Below are 23,832 nucleotides of genomic sequence, written 5' to 3'. Positions count from 1 at the left end.
TATTTTTAATCCCTAAATGGTTTGAATGATGGGGTTTGACTGTATGCCACAATTACATGGAATATTAGGCACCTTATAAGTCCAGTATTAAAAATCTTCTTAACTGATATTAGTCATTTAAATAAATACAGTGATTATTATGTATAAGATACCATCCTAGGTTCCAAAGACATAAAGATAAATACAAATAGTCTCAGCCCTCAAGGAGCTCTTTCAATCTAGTGGCTAATGAGGTTTGGCCTCTGAATTTCCTTTAAAAGAAAAAAAATTACTGTGGAAAATTTCAAAGACCTCCAAATGTTGACATAATTGTTTAATGAAACCCAAGTACCCATTACCCAGTTCAATAATTAACTCAAGAATCTTATTTATTGCTACCTCCACTCACACTTCTTCCCCTCCCATATTATTTTTCTCTCATATTATTTTGAAGCAAATCCCAGACATCATATCATTTCATCTATAAATATTTCAGTCTCTAAAGGATAAGGATTCTTTATTTCTGTTTTTTTTAATTAGAGCAGTAGTAGGTTTACAGAAAAATCATTCAGAAGCTAGAGTTCTCATGTATCCCACCCTGCCCCACCCCCACACAGAGCTTTCTCCATTACTAACATTTTGCATTAGTGTAGTACTTTGTTACAAGATAAAGACTCTTTAAAAAAAAAAAAAGCAACCACACTAACATCATCACACCTAAAAAATAGTAATTCCTTAATATCAAATTTCCAATTTTCTCATTAATATCTTTTTCATTTTTTTTTGTTTATTTGAATTCCCTTCTAATGGGTTCATAGAGCCTGTCAAGAAGTGGCAAAATTGATGAATGCACTTTCATATCTACTTGGGTAAAATCTGTGTTATGCAAAAAGAGTTGTAAGTCATCCCTTTAATCTTCAATCTCAGATATTTCCCAAATAATTTAATTTTAAAAATATATCATCTCCAGGTGCAAATATATAAAGCAAAAGTGAAGTAGAGATATACTATTACAGAGTTCTTCTGCAAGTATGGAATGTAGAGAAAGGTGATATTGGTAGTTTTATTCTAAAAGGTATCCCTAATCAAGATCTTGAATAGAATTTTCTTTCAAATTATCTGGAGGTTGTGAGTTTTCTGAATGAAAAAAATTGGTTTCCCAATTCTTTCAGGAATTAAGTTTTTGGTACCCTATGACATAGAAACTGAGCAGAAACATATTTGAATACTCCCAGCTGAACCATTAAAGAATCAGAACCAACAAGCCATGAAGGTTATATGTTCTGTGGGAAAGTTAGAGACAAGTCTATATTTAAGTCTCTTGTTAAGAAAGAGAGAAACAGATATCATTTCATAATCAGCTAACATTACTGAGTGCTTACTAAGTGTCTGATGCTCTTTTAAGTGTTTTACATGCATTAACTCACTGAGCCACCACAACAACCCCATGATGTAGGTCCTATTTTTACTATCATTTTACAGATGGGGAAACTGAAGTCCAGGGTAAGTTAAGAAACTTGTCCAATGAAAAAAGGGGAAAATTCAACTTCTCCCATTTGGAGAATTCCTGATATTCTTGCAAGTAGTGGGGACAACCAAATCAGTAGGCTGAGCCCTCAATCTTGGGGTCTGTTCATATGAAACTTATTCCCACAAAGGATAGGATAAGCCTACTTAAAATTAGGCCTAAGAGTCACCCCCAGAGAACCTCTTTTGTTGCTCAGATGTGGTCTCTCTGTCTAGGCCAGCTCGGGTTTGAACTCACTGCCCTCCCTGACTACATGGGACATGACTCCCAGGGGTGTAAATCTCCCTGGCAATGTGGGAAAGAAATCCCACAATGAGATGGGACTTCGCATGAAGGGATTAGGAAAACCTTCTTGACCAAAAGGGGGAAGAGGGAAATAAGTCAGAATAAAGTGTCAGTGGTTGAGAGATTTCAGAGTCTAGAGGTTATCCTGGAGGTCATTCTTAGCATTATATACATATCCTCTTTCTAGTTTAAGGTGTATTAGAATGGCTAGAGGGAAGTGCCTGAAATTGTAGAGCTGTGTTCCAGTAACCATGTTTCTTGAAGATGACTTAATAAAGATATAGCTTTTTCAATGTGACTGTGTGATTGTGAAAACCTTGTGTCTGATGCTCCTTTTATCTACAGTATGGACAGATGAGTAAAAAATATGGGTAAAAAATAAACAATGGGGGAATAAATGTTAAAATTAAAAAAAAACAAAAGAAACTTGCCCAAGATTACATATCTAATAAGTAGCAGAGTGAGGATATAAACTCAGTAAGACTGACTCCAGAGTAATCTTGCCCACTACACTATACATCTCTTAATATAAGATTTATACTGAAAGTTACTATAATTTTTCTAATGGCAAATATATAATTTCTGTTGAAACAGCTTACTTATTTTCAGATTCCGGCATTTCAGTAATTTGGGGTAGAACAAGACGGAAGAAGCACCTGTATGAAAAAATAATATAGAAAGTGATGCTCAGGAAGAAACATGTGGAAGAATCTATTTCAGGTTATAAACCTTGATTACTGGAGGCAGAAATGAAAAAAAAAGGGGGGGTAAGGAAGAGATTTATTTTATTTATCTATCTTTGTATTGTTTTAATGACTGCAATGAAAACATGCCAATTTTGTAATTTTGGAAGAAGAATTTAATAAAAAAGTTTTTTAAAAAAAGTGCTGCTTATAAATTCTTAAATGGTTCCATAGTTTGTATCATTGCCCCAAATCATCTTCTAGAACATCAGGCATGATGAAAAGTTTATATTTTTCTTTGTATAAAGGAACCTAGAACTGGTCTTTGGATTCCATGTAAACCAGGGTGACTATTCTCTGAAGAGACCCGGCAGCATAACGAAAAAACTGAAAAAATAATATAGTTTGTAAAGTTTCAAACCCTAAAAATCTTTAAAAGTAAAAAACAGCCATCTGTCCTGAATGATTTTAGATATTTACTTAACTAAAGGCAAGCAATTATCCTTTTCTGTGATTTCATTTCCCTTTAGAAGTATGGCCTCACTTGTAGTTGAACAGGAGAACAACTATATAGAACCCTTATAGTTTCCTATTTTACCACTAACATTTTCTCAGTCACACCTTTGGGATATACCATGCCCCAACCTCACCCTCATCCCTTCATTACTGTATGTAATAGCTCCCTTTTGACAAAGCATTTCCTTCATAGAAAGGGAGAAGGGGAGAAGATCAGGCTCAATTTCTTATTTTTTTTACTTTGAGCATGTGGGTTAACAGTTGGTATAGCAGACAATGACTCAGCCTGATCTAATCAGCACTATTTCAGCGATTCTTTCACCTACACCGGAAGGAAAACTTACTTTAAAGCTGTAAGGACTTGTTGTGGATCTTCAGAATGTTGAGCTAAATATTCCAAAGCTTTTCCTGCCACAGTTTGTTGTCCATGCTGAAAAGAAGAAATATATTCTAAAATGTTAAATTTATATCTCAAAGTGATATTAGCAAAATGTTATCTATATTTCTGTACATCAAGGAAAATAAAAAAAATGTTCATTCTGTACTTGCAAAAGTGCTACTGCAAGATGGGAGAATGAAGATATAAAGACAGAACAGCTTTATATTAGTCCCAGAAAGCCACTCCTCTCTATCCACAAATATTTACAGCTCCGCCAACACTGTGTTGAATCCCAGTAGGACTAATCCTATTGTGTTCTTTATTCCTGTTGATTAATGGTCACCAAAAGAACTCCAGACTCTCAGGTCACTGTCCTTTCCAGCACTCTAATCCCCATAAGGATCTGTACATTCCCTTTTTTGTTCTCTTTTTCCATCTCTCCCCAACTCCTCCAATCCTTCCACTATACCCTCTGAAATTCAGTCCAATATCAACAAAATCTCCTATATGAGCAAACTTTCCTGAATGTTTCCTTTACCTTTTTGCTCTAATAGAAATCGAGGTCAAAGATACTACTTTCATTGAAGCCCTCTCAAGTGGTGGTGGTTCTTGATCTCACTGCCCTTCTACCCCTAGGCCTGGAGGTGGAATAGGTATCCTTTTGCTCTTCATTGCCATTTAAAAATTATTCCTTTACTCCTCCCCCAAAATCCTCAATTTTGAATTTCTAGTCATTAAGCATCACCCACTATTTCTCATTGTTGCTGTGATCTACCAGCTCCCAGGCTATTCTCTTTCATTTCTTGATGAGTTATCTACTGTTCATGGTTATTTTCTCTAAAACTACTCCTATCTTAATTGTTGGCATTTTCAATATATAGATAAACGATCCCCCCGATATCCTGCCCTCCTAGTTCTTTGAATTCCACGCCACCAATTAATTGATCCTCTACCTTAGCTATTCACTCCCACAGGCATTCATTAGATTTTGTCATTATTAATAATTGTAATCCTTCCATACTTTCAGTCAGGTCCGGGACTAAGGTAAGGTGAGTGAGACACCTATGGTACACTTGCATGACCCTGAGTGAGTGTTTCCTTTAGTTTTGTGTCCTAGATGCCTCATCTGCCTCACCCGAGTCTCAGCCCTGCTTTCAATTTCATATGTTTCACACTCTGACCACCACCTCCTACCTTTTGAACTCACTCTCATATTACCCTAACTTCAGTAATCCTTCATCACAGTAGGACCTCCAATCCACTGATCCTACCAATTCTTCACTGGATCTCACCCCCTTAATATCCTCCTCCATACCTGTTTAAATTCCATGGAGATTAATTAACATTCCCATATCCCTTCATTTTCCTTCCCCTCTCCTGTTTTACTGTATTCATTTCACAAAACCACAAGCCTGGTAAAATCCAATTCTACCGATTTTCATGCAGCTGAATGTGCCTGGGAAAACAAACTCTATTCAACTACCTGCCTTACTTTAAAACTTCATCAAATGGGCCTTAATACTACCAGGCAATCATACTGTATCTCCCTAGTTATTTACTTTCCTGGATGATTATTTTATACCTTCTCCTATCTCCTCACCCTCGAATACCTCCTCTCTCTTTATTATGCACAGGTAATAACCTTGCTTCTGATTTCATTGAGAAAATTGAAGCAATCAGGCAGTGATCGTCCACAGATTCCCACCATTACATCTACCCAGATGGCAGAAACAAAAACTCTTGACCCCACTGTCTCACTTTTTTCTTTTTTGTATGCTGTAGGTGGGGGTCACATATCATTCTTTTTCCATGTGAATATCCTATTATTGCAGCACCATTTGTTGAGTGTTTGTTGTTGTTGTTGCTGAAGTACATGGGTTGGGAAACAGGCCCGGGTCTCCAGCATGGCAGGTGAGAATTCTATAACTGAACTACCTGTGCACACCCCCATTTTTTTCCCCTTTGTTACAACTCTGTTAAAGAGATGCCTATACTTATGTCTATACTTACTGTCTCCAATTTCTTTCCTCTGATTCTCACTTGAACTATGTAGTCAGACTTTTGCCCCATCACTCTACTAAAACTACTTTTGTCAAGGTCATCAATGACCTTTTTTGTAAAATGCAATGGTAAATTCTCAGTACTCATTGTATTTGATCTATGAGAACCATTAAACACAGCTGATTACTCTTTCCTCCTTGAAACACACGGCTTCCTGGACACCATATTATTCTTGATATTTTCCTATTTCATGGACTGCTCCTCTTATTCTTCTTTGCTGATTTCTTCTCTTCTCCCCAAACTATTAATATTAACAGGCCTTGAGTTCAGTCTCTGGTCCTCTTCTCTACTTCATATACACTCTCTTGGTGATTTCATCCAGTCTCATGGCTTTATAAACCATCCATATATTAATGACTCTTAAACTTTTCTCTTTAGCTCAGACACCTTTCCCAAACTCCAGGCTCATGTATCCAGCTGCCTACTTGGATCTCTATTTGGACAGTCTCATAGATATACCAACTACAACATGCCCAAAATTGAACTCCTGATTTCCTCCCATCTGATGATCCAGGTTCTTTTCTCTTATAAATCTCATCAATCTAATAAAATGTAGAATCCATCCATTTATCACTTACTTCCATTGTCCTCTTCCTGGTCTGAATCACCATCATTTTTTGCCTGGATTATTTCCAAAACTTCCTAACAGGTTTCTTTACTTCTACCTTTGTCTTTTTACAGTCTATTCTCAACATAATGGCCAAAGTATTTTTGTTAAAATGAAAGTCAAATCATGTCACTCCTCTGCTATAAACCCTTTAATGATTCCCCATTTCATTCATAATAAAAATCAAAGTTCTATCTGTGGCCTATAAGAACCTACATGATCCAGGCTCTCCATTACTTCTCTGACTTCGTCTATTACTAATCCCACCCTTTATTTACTCTATTCCAGAAACACAGGGTTCCTTGCTGTTCCCAGTATCTCCCTTATGATCTTTGCCATTGGCTGTTACCTCTTCCTGGAATATTCTTCCTCCCAAATATCCAGAGGGGTAACTTCCTCACCATCCTTGTGTGCACAAATGTCATCTTCTCAATGAGGCTTATCCACATCATGCAATTTAAAACAGCAACTCACACCAACCCCAACCACTCCCACTCCTGACCCCTTTTATTCTAGTTCTATTTTCTAAATCATCTATCAATCTTTAATATATTATATAATTATGCTTACTGCTTATTACCTTATATCATACTGCTTGAACATAGGCTCTAAGAAGGCAAAGAGCTTTTGTCTATTGTGTTTACTTTACCTATTTATCCCAAGTGCATAGAACAGTGCCTGGCACATAGTAGATGCTCAATATATATTTGCTAATGTCCTCATTAGCACTTGAAATACCTTTTTAAAGCAATTGTAGAGAATGAACACCGGATTCTACACTTGATCTTTTATAGCTATATTTTCATTTCCCAGGGTTTGGTTCATCCATGCATTTTTCCTTCTTATTTAAATTACGTTAGCTTTTCATTTTGATTCTTTATCCTCCACTAAAACCACCTTCCTGCCCAAAACTATGATTCCATAATTCTTCCATTGACTCACTTCAGTTTTCTATAACAAACTTAAATTTATAAACCTTCCTTTAAAAAGATATTTACTTTTGGGGGGTGCAAGGGTACTTCAGTGGTAGAATTCTCACCTGCCATGCAGGAGACCTGAGTTTGATTCCCGGCCCATGAACTTCCCAAAAACAAACAAGAAAACAAAAGAAAGAAAAAAAAAACCAAAAACAAATGAAAAAACATTCAGCAAATGGTGCTGTAATAAAGGGATGGGCACATGGAAAAAGAATGAAATGTGACCCCCACCATGAATAAAAAAAAGGATATTTACTTTTGGGTTCCCCACTACAGAAATTCTCTCATTTCCTCCACCTCCCCCATCCTGAACAAATAAATTTTGTATATGTATCTGCCAAATTGTTTTCCTCCTCCAAGAGTTCTATTACTCTACTCTACTCATTAACATCACAATGCACATCAATTTTGGCTAGGTGCTAGAGAACGGTCCTCAAGGATTTCACAAGTCAATTTGCCCAGACAAGCCATACATTACCAATAAATGCAGTATACACTCTGGGACTTCCGGGTCAAGATGGCGGCTTAACAACATGCACATTTTAGTTCGTCCACCAGAACTACTATATAACCAGAAACAGTACAGAACAGCTCCTGGGGCCACGTCAGTGACAAGACACACAGCATATCCCAGTTTGGACCAGCTGGACCCGCTGCGAGCACCCCCCAGAACCGTGAGTTCCCAAAGCTGCAGCAGCCAGTGCCCCTCCCCCACAGGCCGCTTCCCAGAGGGGAAAGGAAAGGACTTTACCAGCAGCAGGGACTGGGCACAATCAAACACCAATTGTGGAACTAATTAACAAATTCTGACTACTAAAAATAGGCCCCCAGCTTAGGTGAACCTGATCAAAGTGGAGGTTGCTCATTTTTGCCCCGGCGCCAAAGGGGGCAGGACTGACAGAAAAAGGGGGAAAAAAAAGAAGGAAACAGAGGTTTTTGTGGCTGTGTATCTACAAAGGCTTGACTGCCTCTGGATACAGCGGCAGGACTTTTCAGGCTGCAACTGCCCCAGGCATAGGCAGAAGTGAGCTCTTTTGGGGGCTTGTCTGGAGCCTGAGCCTTCCCCAGGGGAGGGGTGAAGCCCCACCCAGGTGGAATCCCTCCATCAAGGAATTCAGACCCCAGGGCTTGGTAATTTGAAGCCATTAAAACCAGCCTACAACCTCTCCTCTGTCTCCACCACACCCCCAGCAGGGAGAGACTGCCAAAGTTAAAGGTACCGCATCATCTTGTGCTGGAGGGACCTGCAGGCAGACAAGCACCACATACTGGGCAGGATAAGAAAAACAGAGTCCAGAGACTTCACAGGGAAGTCTTTCAACCTGCTGGGTCTCACCCTCAGGGAAAACCGACACAGGTGACTCTTTCCTCCTGATAGGAGGCCAGTTTGGTCTGGGAAAAATGGGCTGGGGTCTATAATATCTAAGTAGACCCTCCTAAGTGTGTGTGTGGGGAAAGGCACCACACAAGCAGGGCAAGACACAAGAAAACAAGAACTGAAAAACTCTCCTCTGTTAAACAAAACTTAAGCTAAAGGTCCAGATAAAGCTGAACGGAATGTCAAAGAACAGATAGACAACAAATTCATTCATCAAGAAAACCCTAGATAAAAGAAGTGAAAGCAATCTCCAGAATAAACTAATTAAGGTAATTAAATGCCTAGACACCAGCAAAAAATAACAAATCACACTAGGAAAATTGAAGATATGGCCCAGTCAAAGGAAAAAACCAACAATTCAAATGACATACAGGAGCTGAAACAATTAATTCAGAATGTACGAACAGACATGGAAAACCTCATCAAAAACCAAATCAATGAATTGAGGGAGGACATAAAGAAGGCAAGGAAAGAACAAAAAGAAGAAACTGAAAGTCTGAAAAAACAAATCACAGAACTTATGGGAATGAAAGACAAGGCAGAAGAGATGAAAAAAACAATGGAAACCTACTGGTAGATTTCGAGAGACAGAACATAGGATTTCTGAACTGGAGGATGGAACATCTGAAATTCGACAAGAAACAGAAACTATGGGAAAAAAATGGAAAAATATGAGCAGGGATTCAGGGAATTTAAAGACAATATGAAGCGCACAAATATACGTGTTGTGGGTGTCCCAGAAGGAGAAGAGAAGGGAAAAGGAGGAGAAAAACTAATGGAGGAAATTATCACTGAAAATTTCCCAACTCTTATGAAAGACTTAAATTTACAGATCCAAGAAGTGCAGTGTACCCCAAACAGAATAGATCCAAATAGGCATACTCCAAGACATTTACTAATCAGGATGTCAGAAGTCAAAAAGAAAGAGAGACTCTTGAAAGCAGCAAGAGAAAAGCAATCCATCACATACAAGGGAAGCCCATAAGACTATGTGCAGATCTCTCAGCAGAAACCATGGAGGCGAGAAGACAGTGGGATAATATATTTAAATTATTAAAAGAGAAAAACTGTCAACCAAGAATTCTATATCCAGCAAAAATGAGGGAGAAATTAAAACATTTTCAGACAAAAAAATCACTGAGAGAATTTGTGACCAAGAGACCACCTCTGCACAAAATACTAAAGGGAATACTAGAGACAGATACAAAGACAGAATAGAGAGGTGTGGAGAAGAGTGTAGAAAGGAAGACTATGAGTAAAGGTAAAAAGAAGGAAAATTAGATATGACATATAAAATCCAGAAGGCAAAATAGTAGAAGAAAGTACTACCCATGCAGTAATAACACTGAATGTTAATAGATTAAACTCTCCAATCAAAAGACATAGTCTGGCAGAATGGATTAAAAAACAGGACCCATTTATATGCTGTCTCTACTCAAAGGACACGAGGCCAAGGACACAAATGGACATTTACACACCAATGTTTATAGCAGCATTATTAACAATTACCAAGAGATGGAAACAGCCAAAATGTTCATCAACAGACAGTTGGCTAAACAAACTGTGACATTTACATAAGATGGAATATTATGCAGCTGTAAGACAGAATAAAGTTATGAAGTATGTAACAACATGAATGGACCTTGAGGATATTATGCTAAGTGTGATTAGCCAGAAACAAAAGGACAAATACTGTATGGTCTCACTGATATGAACTGACATCACTGAATAAACTTGGAATATTTCCTTGCTAACAGAGACCATCAGGAGATAGAAATAGGGCAAGATATTGGGTAATTGGAGCTGAAAGGATACAGATTGTGCAACAGGACTGAATATAAAAACTCAGAAATGGACAGCACAATATTACCTAACTGTAATACAATTATGTTAAAACACTGAATGAAGCTGCATATGAGAATAATAGAGGGAGGAGGGCTGGGGCATAAATGAAATCACAAAGAAAGATAGACGAGAAAGACTGAGATGGTGTAATCTAGGAATGCCTAGAGTGTATAATGATAGTGACTAAATGTACAAATTAAAAAAATGTTTTTGCATGAGGAAGAATAAAAGAATGTCATTACTGCAGTGTGCTGAAAATAGATGGTACTTAATATTTTAAAATTTCAACTAATGTGTGAGACTAAAGCAAAAAATGTTTATTTGGTACAAATCTACACTTTGACTAGTACATCTCCTAATATAACTTATGTAGATAGTTGACTGAACACCTTAAATACATGGAACTTTGTATAGGACATGAGATTTTGTTGGTTTGTCCAGGTGATGCCCTGATGAATCCCAGAGTGATTTGATCAGTGAGTGGAAAAGTATTTGCAAAGTCCCCTTTGGGGAATGATGAGAATGGGGGAAAACTCAACTTCCCCAAGTTGAACTCTTGATATTCTCACAAGCAGTGTGGACAACCAAAGCTATAGGCTGAGCCCCCCGTCTTGGGGTTTGTTCATATGAAACTTAACCCCACAGGGGATAGGTCAAGCCTACTTAAAATTAGGCCTAAGAGTCACCCCCAAGAGAACCTCTTTTGTTGCTCAGATGTGGCCTCTCTCTCCAGCCAACACAGCAAGCAGACTCACCACCCTCCCCCTGTCTACGTGAGGCATGACTACCAGGGATGTGGATCTTCCTGGCAGCGTGGGACAGAAATCCCAGAATGAGCTGAGATTCAGCATCAAGGGACTGAGAAAAACTCTAGAATGAGCTGAGACCCAGCATCAAGGGATTGAGAAAACCTTCTCAACCAAAAGGGGGAAGAGTGAAATGAGACAAAGTGTCAATGGCTGAGAGATTCCAAACAGAGTTGAGAGGTTATGCTGGAGGTTATTCTTATGCATTAAGTAGATATCACCTTGTTATCCAAGATGTAATGGAGAGGCTGGAGGGAACTGCCTGAAAATGTAGAGCTGTGTTCTGGTATCCACGTTTCTTGATGATGATTGTATAGTGATATAGCTTTCACAATGTGACTGTGTGATTGTGAAAACCTTGTGTCTGATGCTCCTTTTATCTACCTTGTCAACAGATGAGAGGAACATATGGAATAAAAATAAATAATAGGGGGAACAAATGTTAAAATGAATTTAGTTTGAAATGCTAGTGATCAATGAACGGGATCAGTAAGGGGTATGGCATGTAAATTTTTTTTTTCTGTTTGTTATATTTTTCTGTTGTCTTTTCATTTCTTTTTCTGAATTGATGCTAATGTTCTGGGAAATGATCATGATGATGAATATGCAACTATGTGATGACATTGTGAATTGCTGAGTGTATGTGTTGGGAATGTTTGTGTTTCTTGTAATTTTTTTAATTAATAAAAAATTTTTTAAAAATGCAGTATACATAATAAAGACAATGTAACTAACACAGATATTGTGAATTACTGAAATTCAGAGAAGGAAGACAGCGCTGAGGACTGGAATTGAGTTGGGAAGCTTCTACAGTAGAGGGAAACCTAAGGATAGGCTTTGAAAAAAGTAGCATTTAGATACGTAAGAACATTTTTAAAAGGATGGGATGGTATCAACAAGAAATAAAAAAAAGAATGTGCTTGGCTTGTTTGAGAGGTGCTGTTTTTTTGGCTGGAGTGATAGAGGGTTTATGTCTCTAACACTCCAGATTTTAGGCCTAATGTAATGGCTAATATGAAGATGATGATATAGGGAGGAGAATGAGTTAAAGTAGAAGAGATGCTGTGGCCAGATTGCACATAGGTTTTATTGTCTAAACAATAAGCCAATGCTGATGGAATCTATGTAAAGTATCGTTTTAGGAAAATAATTATGATTATGATTGAAGAGCAGGACGGGGAGAAATCAGAGGCAGAACCTGATGGGAGACTATGGCAATAATCTAGTCTTGAGGAGATAAGAATCTAGACATGGGTAGTGAGAGTGGGATATTAAGCAGGTAAAACACTGTTTTCCCTTAAAGTAAGCTACGTTATCTTTAAATCCCTTCACAAAATTCATTCTCCAATCCCCCAAGAGATGCTTTTTGATGATTTTCCAGACTCTTGCAGGCTTTGCTTTGGCTAGGTTGTACTAGAAAGTTAGCTGTTGATTTTTCTCTGTGACTGTGTGGTCCTATATCTCTTTTCTACTTTAATTAATAATGTGAAAAAGACTCATTTCAAGCTGTAGTTTACATTAAGAGATTAAGGAGAACAAAACAAAAGTATAAAGCACAGAAATGTAATAATAAGAACAGAACCCTGTACTTGTAAACCAAGCTTCACAGCTAACAAATCACATTTTCAGTTATCTTCTCAATTAACCTTTCACAAAAATCCTGGAGGTAGGTATTATTATCCTTACTTTGAAAATGATGAAGTTAATATTCAAAGAAATTAAATTGTTATTAAGTAGTAGGGCCAGTACTCAAACCTAGGTCTAGAACCTAGTCCAAAAGCTCCACAGCTGTTACTATGCTCGTCATAACCTTATATATTAATAACAGAATTTCGTAAGTAAAAAGCAGGGTATGCAAATATTTACTATTTCTAAATTAAGAATATTCTGTGGTTATGAACTAAAAAGGCCCACAGAGATTTAAACTATTATGTTTAAATTCATGAAAAGGATAACCTTCAAACAGACATCCATTTATTTGCACAGTATGGCTTTTAAATCTGGAATTTCTTATGAAAATTAGTGTTTTGCTCTATTTATTTTTTACTGTTCTTTTAGGAACAAATTAGGTTGCCACATCTTTTTTTTTTTTTTTTTTTTTTACTTATTTTAGTCTGCATTAGAAGGCAATGAAGAGAAAAAAAACAAATTCTGCAACCAAGCTCAGGGTGAAAATATGAGGCCAAAGAGAGTAATGGAAGGTCTCTTCTGTGCTTAAATGATGATGATTCTATTAATTGTCTTTCAAAATGGAAAAGAAGTAAAAGTCTAGTAGGTACAAACATATGAATTACCTCTAAAGCAAACTGGGCAGCCAAACTGAGAAGCATGGCAGGTGAGCTTCTATCTGTAAGTAGAATACTATCTTCGGACTTTCCAGCTGTCAATAAATTCTCTAGAGTAGTGATTGCCTGCAACGCTGAAAAACAATCAATTCTAAAATGAGATAAGCTTATCAAAGTTAATAGCTATCTGTGTTTAATTACAGCACACTGAATTTGGATGTTACTGTAAGAGCATTAATATATATAAAATATTGCGCTTTTTTCATAAAGTCATATAAATTGGTAGACTGCTAAGGAAGATTTGAATGTCCAAAAAATGTCCAATTGAGCAAATGCACCCTTATGAATTTATCCAATAGATATATTTATAAAAGTATACAAATACATAAAAGGATGTTCATCCAGCAATATTGGTAAGAGAAAATAAGGAACCAACCAAAATTTCATCAGTAAGGGATGGGCTAAATCAATTTCAGCACATCTATAAAATGGAATATAATACAGAATTAAATAAAGAAAATGGAAGCATATGTGTACCAAAAATCTTAAGTAAAAACTAAAATTAAGAAATAACAAAAAGTTACAGATAATGCCAAAAAAGAAGATAAATGTAATCATAATATTATTTAATTAATCCAAAAGGAAGCAGAAAAGGATGAAAAAAGGAACAAATAACAGAAGAGACAAATAAAATACAAATTACTGGATGCTAAATTTAAACCTAACAATATCAATAATCATATTAAATATAACTGGTGTGAATCATCCCACCAAAATACGTATAGTGGATAAAAAAAGCATTTTTTTTCATATCATATCATACCTAGAAGAAACATTCTTTAAGTATAAAGACACAAATAGGGTAAAAGAAAAAGGTTGGAAAAATATCTATACCATGCTAGAAGTAATCAAAAGAAAGCTAGAGTGGCTATATTAATATCAGGCAAAGTGGACTTTATAAATTTCAGAACAGAGATTACTAACAATGACAAAGAAGGATATTTTAAAAATATTTTTATTGATAAAACTTAACATACAAACATTTCATACATGGTGTCTAGTCAATGGCTAACAATATTGTCACATAGTTGTATATTAATCACCATGATCATTTTTTTGAGCATTCGCATCACTCCAGAAAAAGAAAAAATTCATACATGCCATACCTCTCACCCCTCCCTCTCATTGTCCACTAGTATTTCCATCTACCCAATTTATTTTAACCTTTCTCTCTCCTATTATTTATTTTTTATCCATATTTTTTACTCATCTGCCCATACCTTAGTTAAAAGGAGCATCAGACATAAGGTTTTCACATCACACGGCTCTACAGTTTCAAGTACTTCCCTCTAGCCACTTCAATACACCATAACCTAAAAAGGGATATCTATATAATGCGTAAGAATAACCTGCAGGATAACCTCTAGACTCTGAAATCTCTCAGCCACTGACACTTTATTTTTTCTCATTTCTCTCTTCCCCTTTTGGTAAAGAACGTTTTCTCAATCCCTTGAAGCCAGGTCCTGGCTCATCCCCGGATTTCTGTTCCACTCATTGCTCAACTGTAATCTAGTGATCTTGATCTTTGATGACTGTATAACCATATAGCCTTTATCTTGTGCCCTTGTGATTGTAAAAACCTTGTGAATGACTCTCACTTGTACTCCTTTACCTGGTTTTTCAACTTTAGGGGTTGTGCGATCACTAAAGATAGCCCCTAATGTTTAATAATGAAGGGCCTTGAGTCAGCTCAGAATGAACCCACTCCAATTCCAAAGCTATCTTGGTAAATGAAGCAGGATCTAACCAAAATGGGCCCGCTTGACATGTGCAGTAGCTTAAACTTTAACCTATAAGTGAAATACACCTCAGTATAATACTAAAAACCACGCCTATCATCATAATAAAGCTGCCATTTTCTTACATATGTTCTGTGACAAAGAATGTAATCAATCTGCACATGCTCAAGGATTAGATCATTTCTAATCTCATCATCTTGAGTCACTGTGCTCATTATCCTAAAATCTTCCAATCTTTTGATAATATAAAACTATCAGAATTACTAAAGTTCATGGAGACAGACTTCTGGGCCAGAAGGCCACCTGATATCCTGCTTTGTGCCTAGCAATAAATTTTTTCTCTCTTTGAAACCATGGTGCCTCAGGAACTGTTCATTTGAGTGTATCAGAGAACCCACTGCTCTTCTTAAAAAAATATTTTTTATTGAGAAATCTTCACACACATACATTCTATCCATAGATACAATCAGTGGCTCACAATGTCATCACATAGTTGTGTATTCATTACCAAAAAAAGAAACCAAAAGAAAAAACTCCTATCCAGATCAGCTTCATTCATATCTCTAGTCGAAGTTGAATCACTTTTTCAGCTTTTTAAATAATTGCTATATGGGGTAATGCTGACTTTCATAGCTTCAGAGCTCTAACTCTGAGTCTCTGGTGTCACATAAACACCCGAAGTTTCAGGGAATAACCAGGTTATACACAAGTAGCTCAGTAGCTCAGAATTTAGAAATAACAGTTCGAACTCCTGAATATATGTGAATGCTGTAAAAGCTTACAATCTAGGAGTCTTTATAATAGGCCCCAACCTAATAACCTATGGTCTCAACTTCAATTCTCTGAGTCCGTATATTGTAGTTAGTCTATAAGAGTCAGGCATGATAATATTTGTCTTTTTGTTTCTGACATTTCATTCAACATGATGTCCTTAAGGTTCATTCACCTATTTGCATGCCTCACAACTTCATTCCTTCCTGTGGCCGTTCAGTAGTCCATTCTGTGTATACACCACAATTCCCCCTTCCATTCCTCAGGCCTTGTACCCTTAGGCCACCTCTATCCACTGCAAATAGTGAACACTGCCAGCCTAAAACCCAGTATGCAAATGTTCATTCGTGTCACCATTCTCAGTGCCTGCAGGCATGTACTTAGCAGAGGGGTTGCAGGATTATATGGCAACACCACCCCTAGCCTCCTGTGGAACCACCACATTGCCTCTGGAGAGGTTGCACCTCTCAGCTTCCCTACCAACAGTGAATAGGTACATCTCTTTTTCCACATTTTCTTTATCACTTTTTTCTCTCTGTTCATCTTTAAACAGTTTTATTTGCACATCATACAATCCAACCTAAGTAAATAGCAATGCCTTCACTACCATAATCTATATGAAGATATTTCCTTTTTTCCACAAAGAAAAAATATGACAGTTTAGTTTTGGCATAATGCCTTTGTTACATTCAGTGGAAACATGTTACAATGGTGCTGTTGACTATAGACCCAAGCTTGTATTGACTGTATTTTTTCCTGTATACCATCTCATTTTCAACACATTGCAATACTGACATTCATTTGTTCTCACTCATGCAAAAACAGTTTTATATTTGTACATTTAATCACCATTATTGTCTACACTAGGCATTCCTAAAGTTACACACCTAAGTCTTTATCTTCTATCTTTCCTTCTGGTACCCTACATGCCCTCAGTCCTTCTCCTTCAACCATACTCACATTCAGCTTCATTCAGGGTACTTATATTATTGTGCTACCATCAGATAGTGTTGTACTATCCATTTCTGAATTTTTACAATCAGTCCTGTTGCACATTCTGTACTCCTTCAGCACCAAATGCCCAATCTCTATCCTCTATCTCCTGATATACTCTGTTCTAACTTTAACTCTCAAAGTTTACTCATTAATTTTGGTTCATATTAGTCAGACTCTACAGTATTTGTTCTTTTGTTTCTGGCTAATTTCATTCAGCATAATGTCTTCAAGGTTCAGCCATGTTGTTACATGCTTCATGACTTTATTTTGTCTTACAGCTGTGTAATATTCTGTTATGTGTATATACTACAGCTTGTTTAGCCACTAGTCTGTTCTTGGACATTTGGGCTGTTTTCATCTCTTGGCAAATGTAAAAAATACTGCTATAAATATCAGGAACCCACTGTTCTTTTTTTTTTTTTTTTTTAATGCTGTATGGTGGGGCTCACATTTCATTCTTTTCCAGGTGACTATCCCGTTATTGCAGCACCATTTGTTGAATTTTGGCGGGGGGGAGAAGTGCATGGGCTGAGAAGCTAACCTGGGTCTCCTAACATGGCAGGTGAGAATTCTACCACTGAACTACCCTTCCAGCCCCGGGAAGCCACCACTTTTTTTTTTTTTTTTAACATGGGCAGGCACCAGGAAACAAACCCAGGTCTCTGGCATGGCAGGTGAGAACTCTGTCTGCTGAGCCACCATGGCCCACCCAAACCACTACTTTTGATCAGCATCAATTTGGTGACCCAGATGGGACAAAGATTTCTAAGGAGTCTGGATGCCTGAAGTTCTAGAGCCCCAGTAGGACAGGTATATTAGTAAATTAAGGCACCAACAAGAGGTTACCTTCACTCAAGTAAGGCTAATGCTATCCAGAACATGTCTGTCAGCTGGGAAGGCTCCTAGCTAGTATATACTGGTCCCTTGCTACTGGGCTCCACTGCTTTCAGCCTCTGTTTCCTGTAGGGGTTCCTCACTTTGATTCTCCAGGGCAGGGTTTCATTTCTTGGGTTCCTTGGGCTTTCTCCAGGTTCTGTCTTGCTTAGCATCTTATGGGAAGGAACATAGTGATCTCTTCTGGGCCCTACATCTCCAGACGTCTGGGTTTCATGTTGGCTCTGTTGCTTCTGCTCTCCAAGCATCTGCATCTGTGGTTTCTCCAAAATGCTTCCCCTTTTAAAGGACTCTAGTAAACTAATAAAGACTCACCTTGAATGAGTAGAATCACAACTCTATCTAATCAAAAGGCCAAACCCACAATTGGGTGTGTCAAATCTCCATGGAAGTAATCTAACCAAAAGTTCATACCTGTAACTGGGTGTGTCATATCTCCATGGAAACAATCCAATTAAAGTTTCCCACCCTCAACAATAGGTCTGGCCCCACAGATTGGATCAAGATTAAAACATGGCTTTTCTGGTGTACATGATAGTTTCAAACCAGCACAACAGGTAAACACAGGAATTGAGCACTGTATGACCACTAGACTCCTTTAGTTTAGAAGCTCAGCCAACGGGATTTTCCTTACTCTGATGGCACTCAAAACCCTTGGTGTCTTCAACAGCTTCAAAGAGATAAACATTTTCCAGTTCTAAGACTGGACATCTGACTGGGTGAGTGAGTCATCAAGTAAAAGTGGATCAGGAAGTTAGTATCGAGGTTTGAGTCCCCTGAGACCTTGGCTTGAGGCCCTGGCTCTCAATTCCAGAATGATTTCCCCTGCTCTGACCTCTAACACCTTTCTGTTTTCTGGGTACCATACTGTACAGGGTTTGAGGCCCTGACCTGTGTTTGTCTATAAGGGGCTCTAGACCCTGGCCTGATTTTGCCTGTTGAATATACTCTTGGAAAATAAGTAATCCAACAATTAATTGGTATTTATGCATGCCAGTTTAACTGCTAACTGGTGTGTACTTAGGTATGGTAAGTTTTCAATGCCAGTTTAATTGTTAATTGGTGTGTTCAGTCTACTTATTAATTGGTGTGTTCCTTAAATATGTAGTAAGAACTAAGTATCTGATTCGATTAGTTAGTTAGCGTGTTTCTAATTGGTTACTGACTGGTTACTAAAAGGGACTTTAGTTATGAACATATAAAACGAACAACAAAACATAGCTTATTTCAGTATACAGTCTGGCCTCAAAATGATATAGAATCAGGAAAGAAACAGCCTGAAAATGGCTCTATAGAAAAGGGTACTGTATTACAGTTAGAGTTGTACTGCAAAAGAATGCAGAAATGGGATTAGATGATGTTTATTCAATCCTTTATTTTTCCCTCTCAAAAGTATAGTTCTCTGTTTCTATTTTTGGGTGATTAACTTCCTATTTGTGTCTGTCTGCTTGTTTAATGTATATTTTCATACCTCCAGATGGTGATAGCAAATTAACAAAAAATTCTTAAAGAACTCTATTTAAATTGCTGGAGTTCCAGAGAAAAAGGAAAAAAAAAAACCCCTAGGCACCAGGGTTCAAAGCCTTGGATTTTGTAATTATTGTAAACAAACCTGGACATTGGAAAGAAATTGCCCTCCAAAACTTCCCTAAGGCAGCAAAGCACTACCCTTGGAAAGTGCAAAGACTTAGCATTAGGCAAAATATATTTAATAATTGGAAACAATTAAAAGAAGGGCATAGACAGTCTCATCAACAATAAGACCACCTTAGGGGTTGTAAATGCCACTGGACTCATTTAAATCTTTTAAAACCAAGTTCAGTAGACCAGGCCTCATCCTTTCTGTCTCACCTATCTTGACCTAAGGGCCTAAACAGCTAAGGCAGCTATAGGGAAAGAGTTGGGTATAGAAAGATGGGGGAAATGTGGGGTTGGTTTGGAATTCATTCTACTAGGCCTGGAGATTAGAAATAGTAGACATAGAAGAAATGCAGAATAGGACATGTTTTGTTCCAAAAGAATTCCCTACTTAAAATCTTTTTCAATAATACCTTTGCACTGGTAACCATGGAAAACAAATCATTATTAAAATATAAATAGCCATGGGAGAGGAGTAATTCATTAAGACCTAACTGCCAAATTTCAGAAAGTAAAATATATGTCTTTGAGAACTATGAAAAGATTTCCTAGATTTATGCTTGGGGCAAATTAAACAATTGTAATTTTCCAGAGCTTGACAGTCAATAAACTTTTAAGGTTGCTCATAATTTTAGGATATTATGATAACAAAGATTTTTTTAACCTTCAATAGCAGGAATAAAAAAGGAAACACAGCTGTACAAACTGCAGTGACAAAGTTTATTCTTATGTTCTCCCTAAATTTATAAAAGTTTACTGATAAAATAAGCTAGCATTTTATCTATTAGATCTTTATTATGGTAAAAAAATGGTTAAGTTTGTGTTTAATGAAATTAAATTGTTATTCTGACAAACTTCATATTACAAATAGTTATGTTTTATAAGATGTTTAAAGACAGTGTCAAAGATCCTCTTGATAACTCAAAGTATGCAGGTATGTAAAATATACAAGATGTACTTTGTTAATGAAAAGTGAGTGTGTAGGATACATTCACTTGAGAATGTATAGGACACAGCCTGAGTGAATATGAAAGGTTGTAGAAGGTTTATGAAGGTGAATTTTGTTTGTTGTAGTCATTGTGACTAATGACCTGAATAGATATGGAAAGTTATAGGTTTGTGAAAGTGAATTTTGTTTATTGTAGTCAATGCTGACTAAAATTTGATAAGCTTGTCTAAGGGAGTATGGTTTGTTCTAAAGTAAAATGGCTAAGGTTTTTAAAAAATTTCTATTAACAAAACATAACAACATACAAATACAAACATTCTTAACATATGAACATTTCCATTCTTGGTATATAATCAATGACTCACAATATCATCACATATGATCACATCACAAATTCATCACCATGATCATTTCTTAGAACATTTGCATCACTCCGGAAAAAGAAATAAAGAGAAAAAATTCATACACACCATAGTCCTAACCCCTTCCCCTCTCACTGACTGCTAGTATTTCTATCTGCCAAATATATTTTAACCTGTGTTCCCCCTATTTTTTCTATATATTTTTTCCTTACCACTCCTTTTCATTGATCACTAGTATTTCAATCTATTCAATTTATTTTAACATTTGTTCCCCCTATTATTTATTTATTTTTAATCCATATGTTTTACTCATCTGTCCATAACGTAGTTAAAAGGAGCATCAGACACAAGGTTTTCACAATCACGCAGCTATGTCATCATACAATCATCTTCATGAAATATGGCTACTGGAACACAGCTCTACACTTTCAGGCACTTCCCTCTAGCCTCTCTAATACACCTTAAACTAAAAAGGGGATATCTATATAATGTAAGAATAACCTCCAGGATAACCTCTTGACTCTATTTGAAATCTCTCACCCACTGATACTTTATTTTGTCTCATTTCTCTCTTCCCCCTTTTGGCTGAGAAGGTTTCTCAATCCCTTGATGCTGAGTCCCAGCTCATTCTAGGATTTCTGTCCCACATTGCCAGGGAGGTTTATACCTCTGGGAGTCATGTCCCACGTAGGAGTGAGGGCAGTGAGTTCACCTGCCAAGTTGGCTTAGAGAGAGAGGCCACATCTGAGCAACAAAAGAGGTTCTCTGGAGGTGACTCTTAGGCCTAATTTTAAGGAGGCTTAGCCTATAAAATGGCTAGTTTTAATATGTAAGACAAGACTTGAATGGATAAGAAAAGTTGTAGAAGGTGTGTGAAAGTAAATTCTGTTATAGTAAATTCCGACCCAAAATTTGATAGGCCTATTTATAATATTTTTTAAAGAGCCTTTGTATTAAACCATAAATTCATAAAAACCTGAAGTTAGTTTTCTCTGTTAAAATAATACGAGTTGTTGGCCTGCTCTTAACAATAAGGCAATAAAATTTTTTCCTTAACCATCTGAGTACTTGTCTAGAAGATAAAAATTTTGTTATCTTTTCAGAACAATATCCTTGTGATGTTTGTGTTGATTTATCCTTTATTTCAGAAGACAAGTCTTCTCACTTTTAAAAGAACAGTGGCAAAGAGTTTGTTCTTATTTTTATGCTTTAAAAGAATATTTTTATTGAGATATCTTCACACACTACACAGTCCATCCAAAGGATTTGTTCTTTCATTTGTAAAAGTGAGGTGCTAAAATAATTTAATAAATTTAATAAAATTAAAATAATTTAACATATTACAAAGGAAGTGTTTGGAAATACTACAATAATTAAAAAGGATTTTCTATCCTTGTTAGTTATATTTGTATGGGTGAAATCTTAATTATGTATTTAGAAACTGTATAAAATTCCTAAAGACTGGACAATATTCTCACTGTCATTGCTGTACCCCGATACTGACTTGCATGATGTTAATCAACAGTATGATATTGTTAGTTATGGTTTTAGTTATTCTTCTAAGAAGATGACAGATCATGGAAATAACCACATTTACTTCTCAGTGGTATTACGTTTCCTCTAATGCTTCTCTAAAAGAACTTGTGATCACCTTTAAGTCAGAACTTCATCTTCAACAAAAATGGATTTGTGCTGATTTGAAATTGTTATGTACCTCAGAAAAGCCACGTTTTCTTTCCTAATCCAACATTATAGGGGCAGACTTATAGTTTAAGTTGGAGACTTTTATTGGATTGTTTCCATGGAGAAGTGACACATCCAATTGTGGGTGTGACCTTTTGACTGGATTGGTTCCATGGAGAAGTGACAAACCCAATTGTGGATGTAACCTTTTGATTAGATGGAGATGTGACTCCACCCATTCAAGGTGAGTATGGATTAGTTTTACTGGAGTCCTTTAAAAGGGGAAACATTTTGGAGGAAGCTCAGATACTTGGAGAATAGTTTCTTCAGAACTGACAGAGACACAGACATTTGGAGATTCTTGGAGTGCTGACAGTGAGAGCGAGACATTACCATGTGCCTTCCCATGAGTTCTTAAGCAAAACAGAACCCAGAATTGTGTCCCAGAGTAGCTAAATAAAGGCCCACATACACTGAGAGAGGAAACCACAGGCATCAGAAGCTGGAAGCAATGGAACCAGAAACAAAGACCAGCAGATGCCAGTCATGTGCCTTCCCATGTGACAATCATCCACCTTTCTTGAATCTTTTCGGGATGTCTTAGTCTGGACATTTTTTTGGCCTTTGAATTGTAAACTTGTAACATAATAAATTCCCTTTTAAAAAGCCGTTCCATTTCTGGTATGTTGTATTCTGGCAGCATTTAACAAACTGAAAGGACTTTAAAAGAGAAGCAAGACAAGTATATAAATTATGTTCTACCTGTTAATTAACATAATTCTGGTAAATACGTAAAGGTGAAACAATACAAAATTTTGCTATGGTTCGTCATTAACGACCCAAGTATATGTCAATTGCAAATGTTTTTAGTTCTAAAAATAGCTACATTTAGAAATGATTAAAAGGAAATTAGGACTTAGATTGTAGCTCTTACAGTAGTCAGGTTTACTCCTGAGGTTTAACTGTTATTTCTAAATCCAGATATGCTTTGCTCTTTGCATATGACCTGGTAGTTTCCTAGAATTTTGGGTATCCCTGAGATTCAGAGTTAAGAGTTCTCCAGCTCTGAATTTCAGCATTACTCCATATAGCAACTGTTTAAGAAGCTGAAAAAGAGATCAGACTTCAATTAGAGATATGAATAAAGTTGATCCGGTTAGGAATATGGTAATTCAGTATACAGGGTAAAAGATAATATTGTCCATATTTTAAGACTAACTTCTGGTGAGACCAAAGGAAGAGATGTTTATTCTGTTCAAAATTCAAATTTTCTGTAGCACACTATAAAATTTAACTTGTCTGGTCAGTTTTTTAAAACAACCTAATTAAGCTTTGTTTTACACAGAGCCTCGAATAGGGAATGAGATCTTAATAGTCTGTATACGTTAAAGTAATAATGCCCTGATACAGT

General features: G+C 36.7%; 1 protein-coding gene across 3 annotated transcripts in view; it reads right to left on the bottom strand.

Annotated features, from left to right (window-relative positions):
- Positions 1–23,832, bottom strand: part of TEX11 (testis expressed 11) — a 483,245-nt gene that overhangs the window by 127,742 nt on the left and 331,671 nt on the right. For all 3 annotated transcript variants that reach the window (XM_077147058.1, XM_077147060.1, XM_077147059.1), the window contains 3 exons: positions 13,339–13,463; positions 3,336–3,421; positions 2,392–2,448 (listed from right to left, as the gene is read on the bottom strand). In XM_077147058.1, coding sequence (XP_077003173.1) covers positions 2,392–2,448; positions 3,336–3,421; positions 13,339–13,463 — 268 coding nt within the window. The remainder of the gene's footprint in view (positions 1–2,391; positions 2,449–3,335; positions 3,422–13,338; positions 13,464–23,832) is intronic.

Source organism: Tamandua tetradactyla, chromosome X (genome assembly GCF_023851605.1).
Source record: "Tamandua tetradactyla isolate mTamTet1 chromosome X, mTamTet1.pri, whole genome shotgun sequence".
In the NCBI taxonomy this organism is placed as follows: domain Eukaryota; kingdom Metazoa; phylum Chordata; class Mammalia; order Pilosa; family Myrmecophagidae; genus Tamandua; species Tamandua tetradactyla.
Note: the sequence above shows the minus strand (reverse complement) of the source record. Positions and strands in the feature narration are given on the sequence as shown.